This window comes from Puma concolor, chromosome A2 (genome assembly GCF_028749965.1).
Source record: "Puma concolor isolate L17-30 chromosome A2, mPumCon1.1.hap2, whole genome shotgun sequence".
Classification (NCBI taxonomy): domain Eukaryota; kingdom Metazoa; phylum Chordata; class Mammalia; order Carnivora; family Felidae; genus Puma; species Puma concolor.
The window spans coordinates 115,046,903-115,060,390 of NC_141668.1; the positions used below are offsets into that span (position 1 = coordinate 115,046,903).

A 13,488-nucleotide genomic window follows, 5' to 3' on the forward strand; every position below is an offset into this window, starting at 1 on the left:
TCTGTGAAATGGGACCTGTGATCCCTCCTGGATGGGGGCAGGCGCTCGGGTGCGGCTGACGCACACCTCTGTTGCAGGACAGCCCAGAAGCACTGCTGCGTGTCCTACTTGAAGGAAAAGAGCTGCATGGCTGGCGTCATGGGGGCCAAGGAGGGCGAGGCCTGTGGGGCTGAGGACAACGACACCTGTGGCGTCTCCTTGTACAAGGCAAGCCCGACCTGCGGCATTCGTAGCCTGGGCCCGAGGTCCTTGAGGGCTGGGGCGTCAGGCTCCCTGGGGGACTCCCCCATAGGGAGTGACACTCTTGCCTGGGGTTGGGGTGGGGGCCTCTTCATCTGTACAGAAAACATCATCGGTTATTATAGCGGCCAATTAAGGCAGGAAATATTTATTCAACACCAGCATGTGCCAGGCTGTCCTAGGCATTAAGGATGCAAAAATGAGTAACACGTGAAAATTCCTGCCCCCGGAGGGCTTTCTGTTTCTTTTTTTTTACTTTGTGTGTCCAGCTCATTTCACTTAGCATCTTGTCCCCATGGTCACCCATGTCGTAGCATGTGTTAGACTGTCTTTCCTTCTCAAGGTGAAATAACACTTCGTTGTACAGAAGTAACACAGTTCATTCAGTCTTCTGTCAGTGGGCACCGACAGCTGCCTGGTACCCTTTGTGAATAATGCTGCTGTGAACTTGGGGGGTAAGAAGAGCCTTCCTTGAGGACAGAAGGCATTTCCATTTCCACTGCATTGGCTAGAACTTAGCCCGGTGGCCACACCTAGCATCAAGGGAGGCTGGGGAACGCAGTCTGTATTCTGGGGAGGTCGTGTGTCCATTGAATGTCAGGAGGAAGGGGAAACAGACCGTGGGGGTGGACAGCTGACTGTCTGCAGCAGGGGCTGAGAGCAAACCTAAGACCGTAGAACAGTCTCAGGAACAAACCACGGAAGGAGGTGTTTGCGGGAGACTGGGAGAGAGAGGAAGGGAAGGAGTGGAAAGAAGCCTGTGTCACGAGCCCGGATGACTGTGACAAGGGGGGCACCATTTGGGAGAGGATTTGGACTTTGATTTTTGTCATGTTGGGGCCAATTTCCTAACAACTGATATTAGGGAAAGGACTTTGGTGCCAGGCAAGTTTGGCATTCCACTGTGTGTGTTCGACCCCGGACCAGTCCTCTTTTCTAGGCCTCAGCTTCTCCATCTGTAAAGTGGGGCTAATAATCCCCGTCTTCTGGGGTGGCTGTGAGGGTCAGAGATAATGCAAACTATTAAGGACATGGTGGCTGTGCTCACCATTGGGAAGTGCAGGTCTGGAGAATCCATGAGCTATTGCTACATAACACACCAGCCCAAAGCTTAGTGGCTTATGCCTCACTTAACTCATGAGTTAACTCATGAGTTGCTGACCTAGGCCATGCTCAGCTGATCTGGCTGGGCTCGCTTACCTGTCTGCCACAAGCCGATGGCTCTCCTGGCACCGCTCTGGGATGATGACGGCTGTGCCAGCTTTTCTTTGCTGCATGTGGTCTCTCAACCTCCAGTAGCCTAACCTGGGCTTATTCCGTTAGTGGCTGGGTTCCAACACCGGGCGTAGAAATGTGCAAGGCCTTTTGAGGCCCAATCAAGCTGTTGGGACATAGATTCTCTCCTTTGAAGGAGAAACTGAGCTATCACATTGCAAAGACAGCAGAACAGTGAAGAGTGAACGAACGGGGCTGTTGTTGTAATCCATCTACCACAGGAATTTCAACAGATTAAATATTTTGTTTTTGGAGGTAGACAGTTTGGGATGGGGTGGATCTATGTGATACCTTCAGGTACCCAGGCTCTGCTTCTCTGCACAGTCATCTTCAGCTTGTAGCTTCCATCTTCCAGGTTACTTCATGACCCTGGATAGTTGCTGGGGTTCCAGCCATCACACCAACCAAAATCAAGGAAAGAGAAGAGCAAAAGAGATACACTTCCAAGCTGAGTCAGCCCTAGTTTAAAGCTCTCCTGAAAGCATCATATCACTCCTGTCTCTAACTTCAAGGGAAATTCTGTCTTTTAGGGGGCCTGAGTAGAACTGGGTTCTGCTAGTCAATATTGGTGTGTGGGGGGGTGGGTATGTCTGGGGTTAGTTTGTGGTTCTTTTCATAGGTGGCCAATTGTTAATTATTGCAAAAAGCTTATATTGGCCCTGCTTTGAGCCAGACATGGGAAGTGGAGACAGGGAGCACTGCTCTCAGGGAGCACATACGGGGCCGGAAGAAATAAGACAAGGATGAATTCATCCCAGTCCCTGAGCCTGGACCCAGGCTGTGCCCTGGGGGCCCTGAGTGAGTCCCATGGGCTCACGGTCTGTGAGGAAGGCAGATGGGCTCTGAGGGGCCAGAGTGTGGGCAGTGATGGCCCCTCTCCTTCCAGCAATGCTGTGACTGCTGTGGGCTGGGACTCCGTGTGCGGGCCGAGGGCCACTCGTGCGAGTCGAACCCCAACCTGGGCTACCCCTGCAACCACGTCATGCTCTCCTGCTGTGAGGGTGAAGACCCCCTCATTGTGCCCGAGGTCCGCCGGCCTCTGGAACCCGAAGCCGTACCGCGGAGAGGTGAGTGCTGCCCACTGGGCCACGGTGTGTAGGCCAGTTGAGTGAGAGGCAGAGAGAGCTTTGGGGGCTTCTGGCCAAGGTCGGATGCCCTCTTGCCTCCTGTAGGAACCTTGTGTGTACTGTCACCTGTGGGTTGAGGCACAAGTTCAGCTCTTAGGTAGAGTTCTTCTGTAGCCTCCAATGGTGACTCTGCCCTATTATTTCTGAGATGGTAATCGAATACAGCTATGCATGTACTCCAGCCACCAAACCACCAACCCCCTACCACCTTTCCACTCTCCACTCACCCACCCTCCCATGTCTTTGTTCATCCACACATCCACATGTCTTCCTTCCCATCCGCTCTTTTATCCATCCATCCATCTCACCATCCCCTGCACATTCTCCTGGCCCCTGGTCCATTCCTCCATCCATTCATCCTTCCAGTACACCATCCATTCCTCTGTCCCTTATCTATCCACTCACGCATCAATCTTTGCATCAATTTGTTTACTCACCCATCTACTTACCCAGCAGCCCATCCACTTACCTTCTGCCCGTCCATCCATCCATCCATCCATCCATCCATCCATCCATCCATCACCCATCCATCATCCATCCATCATCCATCCATCCATCATCCATCCATCATCCATTCATCACCCATCCATCATCCATCCATCCATCCATCATCTATCTGCCTTCTGCTCATGTATTCACCTACCAGCCCAGCCAGGAAGCCTTTTACTCATCCATGCATTCATTTACCCTTCCTTTATCCATGTGTTCTCCATCCCTCTCACTGTGCCATTCTGTGTCTTCAGGGTACAGGATATAACCAGTATAGAGAATGCATTCATAAATGTTGCCCTGCCCACCTGATCAGCCCCTTCAGACCAGCCCTGTCTTTTCTCCCTATATTCTCAGTGCTCGGCCCCTGAGAGTCACTCGCCAATAACTGAATGGATTATGGGTTTGTTTGGTGGCCTTCCCTTCACCACCACAAGCCCTCTGAGGGCTGACCAGCACTGCGCCCTCTTCCTCTGTGTCCCTGTTCCCAAACAGCCATAGGCTATGGGTATGAGAACTCTGGTGCCAGTGCAGAACTTGGAGCTGTTTGCTGCTGCCTGAGCCCTCAGTGTCTCCGGGGTCTCCTCCTTCTTCTGACCTCCACGTGCTGTGGTCACTGTTCTAGGTGCCATGTCCAGCTTCTGTCACCCTAGCCAGGGATGTCTTCTGGACTCATGACCGTTAGCCTCCACTGTGCCTGTGGGCCAGCAGGAGCCTGATGTAGTGTCCCAGTGAACCCACAGAGACTCCACTAAGAGGGAGTGGCTAGCCTTACCAGGCTAGTGTGGACACTGATCTGTGTCCAGTCCAAGGAAATACCATTCGCTGGGGTTGGCTGTAGGGGCCTGTTGTAGCAGTGTGAAGGCCTGGTGAGTACCCAGAAGTGTTTGGTTCAAGGTGACGTTTGGGAGGAAGTTAGGCTTCAGGAGTCACAAGACGGGGACAGGGTTAGTCAGGGTCCAGATGCAGAGGTACATGTTCCTGTCCTCTAGTGGGGAACTGGTGTATAACCTGGGCCTTAGGGGACGTAGATGGCAGGGTCAAGTTGACCTGGGTTCCAGCCCTGCTCAGGTGACCTTGGGCAAAATCATTTTGCTCCTCTGAGCCTCAGTTTTCCCCCTGCCAGGAGGATTGTTTGAAGAGCCTGCTGATGAGGGTGGGCTGAACATGAATCCTAGAAATGCTGCCCAGGGTGTGGCATGCTTATTGGAGCCCGGGCCCAAGTCTGTCTGCTGCCCACCCATAGTGCCAGGACTCCGGGCTGGACCACCAGCCATCACGGCCCCACCTGCATGTGCCAGGCCAGGGCTGACCGGGCTGGAGCGCAGTGTAAGCATCCTCAGTACGAAACATGTTTATCAGATGTGACCTCACGCAGTTGGTCTCTTGTGGGGCTCAGCTGTCTGGGGCTAGTGAGCAAGGCTGAAGCCCCATGCCGACTAGGAATGTGGAGGGCTGCGGGCCCCCCTCCCTTCCCCATCCTATTACTGTTATATGAAGAGCTTCCAGTGCAGCTCAACCCCGGGAGCCTTCTTTGCCACAGTCACCTGCTCCCCACTGTAGCCTGGGGAGGCATGGAGAGACCCAGTACTGCCCAAGTGACATGGCTAAGGGAGGCCTGAGTAAGAGTTCAGATCTCTGTTTGACAGAACACATGTTTGGGGTCTTTCTGTTGCTAGAGGTGGTCCTCCCAGATGTCACTGAGACTAGGGGTCTGGATCCAGTTCAACACTTTAGCCAAAGCTTCCTGAGGACTGTTGTGGGCCTGGCCCTGTCATGTTGCAGGGCACAAAGACTTGGACCTGGCTCTGATGGGTGCATTCTTGTTGCTGGAGGTCTGTTCCTTCATCCTTCCATCTATCCATCCATCCATCCATCCATCCATCCATCCATCCTTCCCTGCATTCATCATCTATCATCCTTCCATCCATCCATCATCCATCCATCCATCCATCCATCCATCCTTCCCAGCATTCATCATCTATCATCCATCCATCCATTCATCCATCCCTGAGTTCATCTATCATCCTTCCATCCTTACATCCATCCATCTGTCCATCCTTCCCCACATTCATCATCATCCATCCATCCATCCATCCATCCTTCCCTGCATTCATCATCTATCATCCTTCCATCCATCCATCCATCCATCCATCCATCCTTCCTTCCTTCCTTCCCTGGAGTCATCATCTGTCATCCATCCATCCATCCATTCATCCATCCCTGAGTTCATCTATCATCCTTTTTTTTTTTAATTTTTTTTAACGTTTATTTATTTTGGGGACAGAGAGAGACAGAGCATGAACAGGGGAGGGGCAGAGAGAGAGGGAGACACAGAGTCGGAAGTAGGCTCCAGGCTCTGAGCCATCAGCCCAGAGCCTGATGCGGGGCTTGAACTCACGAACCGCGAGATCGTGACCTGAGCCGAAGTCAGACGCTCAACCGACTGAGCCACCCAGGCGCCCCATCATCTATCATCCTTCCTTCCATCCATCCATCCATCCATCCATCCATCCATCTATCCTTCCCTGCATTCATCATCTATCATCCTTCCATCCATCCATCCATGCATCCATCATCCATCCATCCATCCTTCCCTGGAGTCATCATCTATCATCCATCCATGCATCCATCCATCCATCCCTGCATTCATCATCTATCATCCTTCCATCCATCCATCCATGCATCCACGCATTCACCCATGCATCCATGCATCGATGCATCGATACATCCATCCTTTGTCCGTCCATGCTATCTTAGCTGGGCACACAGAGGTTCTGACGAGGACCTACACTGATTTCCATGGGGGCTTGTAGTGTCAGCCACCCGCTGGGTGAACGCGTGTCCCATCATGAGCACTGACCCCCGCTCCAGTTTCAGAGGCAGAGTTGGCGAGCCGGGAGGCCCTGTCACTGGGCACGGAGACTGAGCTGCCCAACAGCCTGCCTGGCGATGACCAGGATGAGTGCCTGCTCCTCCCAGGGGAGCTGTGCCAGCATCTCTGCATCAATACCGTGGGCTCCTACCGCTGTGCCTGCTTTCCTGGCTTCTCACTGCAGGACGATGGCCGTACCTGCCGGCCAGGTAAGGGCCCAGATGGCTGGGGCAGGGGCTGATCTTGCCAGTGGAGCGTGGTGGTCCTGTGATGGCCACAATGGGCTCCTTGCCCTCCTGTCACCCTACATGCTGGAATCTCTGGGAATCAGAAGCCTCTAGCAATGGGATTTGTAAGGCCAGGCAGGCAGGTTGAAACTCCATCTCCTCCATCTGAAGCTTCGTCTGCACGGGCAGCCCCAGCACCCCACCCTAGACCTCAGTGCAGGGCCAGGACCCAGGCTGCAGAGGCTCCCACCAACCCAACTCAAGCTGTGTCCCCAGCACTGGGCCCAAGGGGGTCAGGCTCTGACAGGCAGCCTACAAGGCTGCCTTAGCCCCTGCTCTGGGGGTGCTTTCTGCCTGCTGCTTTTCCAGGGATAGATACTCACTCCCCTGCTTCCTCTCTTCCTCTGCCCCAAATAGCTGTAATGTAGTATGTTGCTTTCTGAGCCTCAGTTTTCTCTCCTGTGAGATGGGTAGGAGGAGAGGATTAAATGAGGCAGTCTCTGACACATGCCTGGCGTGGTGCCTAGGGTGTGAGTTGAGTCTGAGGCCAGGCTGAAGACATGCATCCTTCCCCTCCTGTCTGCTTTGCCCATGACAGACAGTGACCCCCCACAGCCGGAGGCCCCAGAGGAGTCCGCGTTGAAACCAGAGTCCTCCCAAGTGGCCTCCAACACCATCCTGCTACCGCAGCCACAACCCAACACCTGCAAAGGTAACCTGGGCCATGGGGTGGGTCTGGGCTGCCTGCAGGGGGTGAGCTCCCCAGTGCTGGGCATGTGCAAGCTGGCCTCCTGCCAAAGGGGTGCTTCTGCTTTGGGGATTTGGTTGGTCTTGCCTGTCTGAGGTCAGGAGTTGAGAGTGTAGCTGGTAGGAGGTGAGGTTGTGGATGGGGGGAGCTGAGGGCCAGGGTGTGACCCCAAGCAAGTCAGTTAGCTGCTTTTGTCTCAGCTCCTAGAGTACTGAGAGAATAAAATCCTTGCTTGAGAACTGTCTTGGAGACTGCTTGCAGTACTGCGTAGAAAGTTCTCTTTGTTCTTCCTCTCTTCCTCTTTCTTGTTCCTTCTGTCTCTGCATCCTTGCTCTCCCTCCTTCTCTGTCCTCTCTGTCCCCTTCCCTTCTGGCAGCACTGTGACTCCCGGGAGGGGTTTGGTATCCGAGTGTTGGTGGCGATTGTCCCAGATACCAACCAGTTGTGCGAGCTGGTTTACCGGGGACCTCGTGAAAAGGACCAGGAGTGTGGGGTTCCTTCTGCCTGGAGGGCGGAGCCGGGGGTAATGAGCCCAGTGGTCCCTGATCTCTGTGTGGTTTCTTCCCAGACAACGGGCCCTGCAAGCAGGTGTGCAGCGTCATTGGGGACACAGCCATGTGCTCCTGCTTCCCTGGCTACGCCATCATGGCGGATGGTGTGTCCTGTGAAGGTGAGATCCACGGGGGCTGCTCTCGTACCTGTGCCAACCTGAGCTGGCCTGTGGTGGGGGCCCCGGAAGGGAGACGGGACAGGCAGAACGAGGCGGCCTGGGTCCAGGGTGGGGCCCGAGGGTTTGTATTTCTGACAAGATCCCTGGACCACACTCCCGACTCACTCTGTCTGCGAGGCTGAGGTTGGTTTGTGACCACCTTGTCCTTGTTGTGGTCATGTGTGGAGAAAGAGAAAGGGGGATGTCCATGCCCCGCTGTGAAGGCGGGACCTGGAAGTGACGTTTGCCTCTGATGGGGAGCGAGGCTGGGGAGTAGGAGCCCCAGTTGAATGGCATGCGCTCAGTTCTGTTACTGAATCCAAAGAAGGGGCAATAGATGTTGGTAACTCTGCCATTCACAAAAGGGCCAAAGAAGGTCCAAAAGCGTGTGGCTTTCACACCTGCGACCCCATCAGGACCGGGTCTTGTCTCGGTGGGACGTCGGTGGACCAGGACTTGGGGGCATTTGGATCCGACACCTGCTGGGGTGGTTCCCACAGTGAATGATGCCTGAGAGACCTCTAGACTACACCTCCTCATATCTGGTGGCAGGACCTCCCAGGCCTGGAGCGTGGGACGGGCTAGGAAATGCTTTAGTTCAGGTTCAGGTTTTGGAGATGTGACCTTGATGGGTGTCCAAGGGTAAAAGGGTTAATTTAAGTCTTTTGTTTTTTATTTTAATTTTATTTATTTATTTTTAAAAATTTACATCTAAGTCAGCTAACATAGAGTGTAATAATGATTTCAGGAGTAGAATTTAGTGACTCATCACTACATACAATGCCCAGTGCTCATCCCAACAAGTGTCCTCCTTAGTGCCCCTTGCCCATTTAGCCCATCTGCCTCCCCACAACCCTCTAGCAACCTCAGTTTGCTCTCTGTATTTAAGAGTCTCTTATGGTTTGTCCCCCTCCTTGTTTTGTATTATTTTTGCTTTCCTTCCCTTACGTTCATCAGTTTTGTCTCTTAAATTCCACATATGAGTGACGTCACATGATATTTGTTAAAACGGTTAAGTCTATCTGAGAAAATACCCGTATCCCTGCCACATCCTGGGACCCCACATCCAGCCCCTTGGCTGAGACTGTGTTCCTATTTTATTTTACTTTACTTTTTTTGTTTTGTTTTATTTTATTTTACTTGTGTTTTGAATGTTTATTTTTGAGAGAGAGAGAACACACATGAGTGTGTGAGGGGGAAGGGCCGAGAGAGATGGGAACAGAGGATCCCAAGTAGGTTCTGTGCTGATAGCAGCAAGCCTGATGTCCGTGGGGCTCAAACTTATCAACTGTGAGATCATGACCTGAGCTGAAGTTGGACACTCAACCAACTGAGCCACCCAGGTCATCCCAAGACTGTGTTCTGCTGTGGACGAAAACCACCCCATGGCCAGGCAGTAGGAGCAGATCTCAAGTGCCCTCTGGGCCCTGCTCCCCATCTCTCAGGGCCCTGAAAATGTGAGGAATGTGTCTCTCCTGTGTCGGGACTCCTCCGGGTCCCAGTCAGGCCTCAGGCCAGTGTCTGTGTGTCTCCAGGCTTCTGCAGGACCCCTGGTGGTGACGGCTGTGGGGTCCAGGCCAGAGGTTACAGGTGGCATTTGGAGTGGTGCAGCCAGCCCTGCAGGGGAGTCCTGCTGGGCTCTGCTCCGTTTAAAATAATCAAGCAAGTTACCAACTGTGAAAACTCAAGAACTTAAAAAAAAAGACAAGATTTCAGGTTTCTCTTCAAACTTCTGCCCCAAGGGGTTCACAGTCCTGGTCCCCCAGTGGAACAGAGCACAGACCCCAAAGTGCCCCATAGAGCCCCGCTCTTGGCCCCTTCTCCTGTATATGTTGCCAGCCTGGTCCCTTAGGCACTTGAGTTTGCAACACCTGCCATTGTGTGGCTCCTTTGTCTGCCTCTGGAGGTGGAATATTTCCGGAGCTGGGTGGGAGACGGCCTCTGGTCCCACCCTGCCATCCTCTCTGAGCCTCACCTTACTACCTGTCCTTACTGGGGTTCTGGCTCTGATATCACGTGACTGTACAAACGCAGACTTGGGCCCGAAGCCCAGAGGTACGACTGATGCGCTGGGAGGCCCTGGGCAGGTCCCTGCCCCTCCCTGGGACTCAGTTTCCCTCTCTGTCACTGAATGCTCCACGCCTCTCTAATGGCCCTTCTGTTTTCCCTCCTGCGGCTGTCCTAGACCAAGACGAGTGCCTGATGGGCACTCATGATTGTAGCCTGCGACAGTTCTGTGTCAACACCTTGGGATCCTTCTACTGTGTCAGCCACACGGTGCTCTGTGCTGAGGGTTTTATTCTCAACATGCACAGGAAGTGCGTGGGTAAGCGAGAGCCCCCGCCTGCCGCCACTGTCACGGCTCTCTGCTCTGCTCCATGCCAAGCGGCCATGCCGTGGCCACATGCTAAAGGGCCTGCCCTTTGCATATGAGCTCTCAGCACGGCCGGCACCCCCCTGCTCCGTGCCATGCCCTGTCTGTCCTGGTGTCCTGTCCCGCTTCTCTACTGACACCACTGGGAGGCTGCTTTCCTCAGGGACGTACGTGCCTGTGAGTCAGAAAGGTAGTTGATATGTGACTTGGCTGGGGCGTTGCGATGAGGAGGTCGCATGTCCAGGCAGCAGGATGGGGGTCCGTGGGGTCTGGAGGCAGGGAGGCCTGGGTTTGAAGCAGGAGCCCCTAGTAGCTCTGTGGCCTTGAACAAATGTCTTCCCTTCTCCAAGCCTCAGTTTCATCATCTGTGAAAAGAGGAGACATTGATGCTCCTTTGGAGATTATATGACATGTGCATGCCGGAGCCCAGACCTGGGGCATCGTGAGCACGTGATGTCAGCTGCTGAGGTTGTCCTTAGGTACAACTAGAATCCCCTCCAGAGGCGGAAGGATGGAGCTGGGGTCTGGCAGACCCACATTGCACCCCCACTCAGTGTTCATTTGCTGTGTGACACTGAACAGTGGAGCTCCCTCTCTGAGCCTGGTTCCTTGCCTCTAACCTTGGGGCCAGAGGACTGGGCAGGGGGTGGTACCGAGTGGTATCCAGCTCCTGGCCCAAGCATGGGTGGGGCCGGTGCTCTGTAACGGCCCTCCCCTCCTGCCTCTTGGTGCACATGTGGGCCAGTGGCTAGGGCTTCAGGTGTGCCCCACAGGGAGTGGGGAGGGCACCAAGTGTGGGGGCCTGATATTTTCATGGAGGAAACGTGATGGTTCTGTACAGAGAGATAGACCCAAATTAGCAGGGACTCAGGACAGACTCTTGGAAATGCTCCAGCAGAGGCACAGGCAAAGGGAGAGGTCACTCCACCTGGTGGCATCTGGACACACTTCCCGGAGAAGGTGGCATTTGCAGTGGTCTCCACGGATGGACGGGACTTGGAAATCGGGAAGGGCGTGCAGGGTGGGAGGAACAGCTTGAACACAAGTGTGCAGGTAGGAGCAGTGCAGAGCGCGTCCAGGGCACGTGACCAGAGCCCCGTCTGTCTTCTTTGTGCTTGGGGACCATGTCCAGCCTGGACATGTCCTCTTCTTCGTCACCCTCCGCCGCTGGGCAGATGGGCCCACGGCGCTGGGCTGAGGGGCGGCTGCAGACATGTTTGCCCTTGGCCCCCCAGCCGTCGGCACAACATGAGCCCTCCCGAACCTGCTTGTCAGTGGCTGGGTGGCTCTTCCTGTCTGGGTCGTGTCTGTGTGTGTATGTCTGGGAAGGCGGATCCTGCCCAGGCCTGCAAGCACCCCTCCCAGGATGCCCGTGCCGTGCCTGGGTGTGCAGGCTCCCCTGGTGGCCTGGACAGAAGATCTTGCAGTAAAAGGGGTCACCAGGTAGCCAGAAAACAGGTTCTGGGACTAGAAGAGCAAAGGCGTATTTCATTCAGCAAAATTTATGAGCTCACATTCTCATTCTTTCGTGTCTCCCTCCTTGCTCATTCTGCACAGACACATGGGCGTCTCCTGTCCTTCCTCTTGTTCCACTGACCTGCTCGTCTTACCATCTGTTAGCACTTGGTCTTTCCATCATTTATTCATGCACAAATGGGTACCGATGTCTTCTGCCGGTCATCTGTTTGCTCCACGCATGCTCATGAACCCTGGCTGGTGACATGGGAGATTCACACGCGGATGAAGAGTATGGCCTCTGCGGCCAGACTGTGTGGGTTCAAATCCTGGCTCTGAGCTTTCCTGTTGTAAGACCTCAGACAAATCAGTTCAGCTCTCTGAGCCTGTTTCTTCATCCGTGAAATGAGATAGTGATAACATCCACCTTAGTCACTGTAGAGATTGTCTGTGTGAAGAATGTCCTGGTATTTGACGTCATTGTTATGTCAACAAATGTGTCACGCTGAGGCAGCCTGCATAGGTAGTGAGCCCCCCATCACCGGAGGTATGGAAGCCACAGTGGGATCGGGTGGGGCCAGGTTCAGAAGACTCCTGCTGGACGTGCAATTTCTGCTGTTTGCCTTTTGTGCCCAGCCCTTTGAGGACCATCTTGGCCCCTGGGAAAAGTGTCCCAGATGGGCTGTGCTGCTAGATGATGGGAGGGTTCTGGGGCCTCTCCCACAGCAGCGTGGAAAGGGCGCAGCTCTAGGCTGGGTGCTCTGGGTTCCCTTTTTGCTGCTGCCACGTGCAGGCTGTGTGACTTTGGTCTGGTCACAGCCCCTCTGGGAGACCTATTTCCTCTTTTGTGAAGCTGCATCTGTAAACCGCCGGGCCCCTAGTGAACCTCACTGAGCACCGGCTGCTTTTATTTGTTACCTGATTCCTCCTAGGCTGTTGGGGCTCTGGCGTTTCTGGGGTCGTGGGAACATACCTCCCCTGTCCATCCATCCTGTGAATCAGAAGTCTTCATCTTGCCCAGCCAAGCCTTCCTTGGAAACTGCTGGCCCCAAACTCTCCCTTTCACACCTCCCCACCCCCACTGAAGTCTCATGGTCAGCCTGGCCCGTATGCCATTTGGCTCTCCTGTGAGGCTGGGGGAGTCTCTTGCCTCACTGCCCTGCTCTGCCCCCTTCCACCTGGTCTCCAGCATCCTCATGGAATTAGCTCACCTGTCGCTGCCCCCGAGAAGTGACTCTGACAGGCCAGGGCTCTGAGCCTATCGCTTTTCTCCCCAGCATCTCTCCTCCCTGTCCCGTCCCCACGGCAGGCTGGCAGTTCCCTTGAGGGCAGGCGCTGTGGCCAACGCCCCCGCTTGGCCACCTGGCACAGGATAGATGCTGGTTACTGTGTGTGAAGGGAGGAACGCATCAGCGAATGACTGGGGCACCTCCCTGCTTGCTGGAGCGTGGAGGTGGCAGGCACTGGGCCGGCCGGCCGTCATCCAGAGCGCCAGGCCTGGGGCAGTTTCTGGCTGACTCTCCAGTGTCCTGCCCTCCCTTTGCACACTGTCACCGGCTTCTCCCCTTCCCACTTGCTCATCCCAAGGGGGTTCTTGGCCTCTTTTGTGTCCTGTGCCCTGGGTGACCTCAGCGACTGACCACTCCCCGGTTAGTGTCTCCGCTCAGACCCCTTCAGTGAACTCACGTGTGTGCCTGGCTGCCTCTTGACACTCGGATGCAATGTGTCCACAGGCTCTGACCTTCCCTGCCAGCCTGGTTCTCAAAGCCGTCCCCATCGCCAGGGCTGGCACCCCTGCCTGTCTGGCTGCTCAGCCAGAAAGCTCTGCACACCTCTCAGCTCCTGTTTCTTGCTCACCTCCGTCTCATCCGTCAGTGGATCCAGTCGGTTCTACCCTCACTGCATTTCCAGAAACAGCTGGCTTCTCCTCACCTCCGTGGGTGGTGGTCTGAACCCCAGCATCCATCTT

The 13,488-nt window shown here is 54.7% G+C and overlaps 1 protein-coding gene across 2 annotated transcripts in view; it reads left to right on the forward strand.

Annotated features, from left to right (window-relative positions):
• The window catches only part of FBLN2 (fibulin 2), an 89,820-nt gene that overhangs the window by 60,692 nt on the left and 15,640 nt on the right, over positions 1-13,488 (forward strand). The window contains exons 4-9 of one of the 2 annotated variants that reach the window (XM_025921523.2): positions 78-207; positions 2,402-2,582; positions 6,006-6,215; positions 6,832-6,945; positions 7,550-7,651; positions 9,876-10,016. In XM_025921523.2, the coding sequence (XP_025777308.2) occupies positions 78-207; positions 2,402-2,582; positions 6,006-6,215; positions 6,832-6,945; positions 7,550-7,651; positions 9,876-10,016 (878 nt within the window). The remainder of the gene's footprint in view (positions 1-77; positions 208-2,401; positions 2,583-6,005; positions 6,216-6,831; positions 6,946-7,549; positions 7,652-9,875; positions 10,017-13,488) is intronic. The other variant, XM_025921531.2, reaches the window with a different exon arrangement.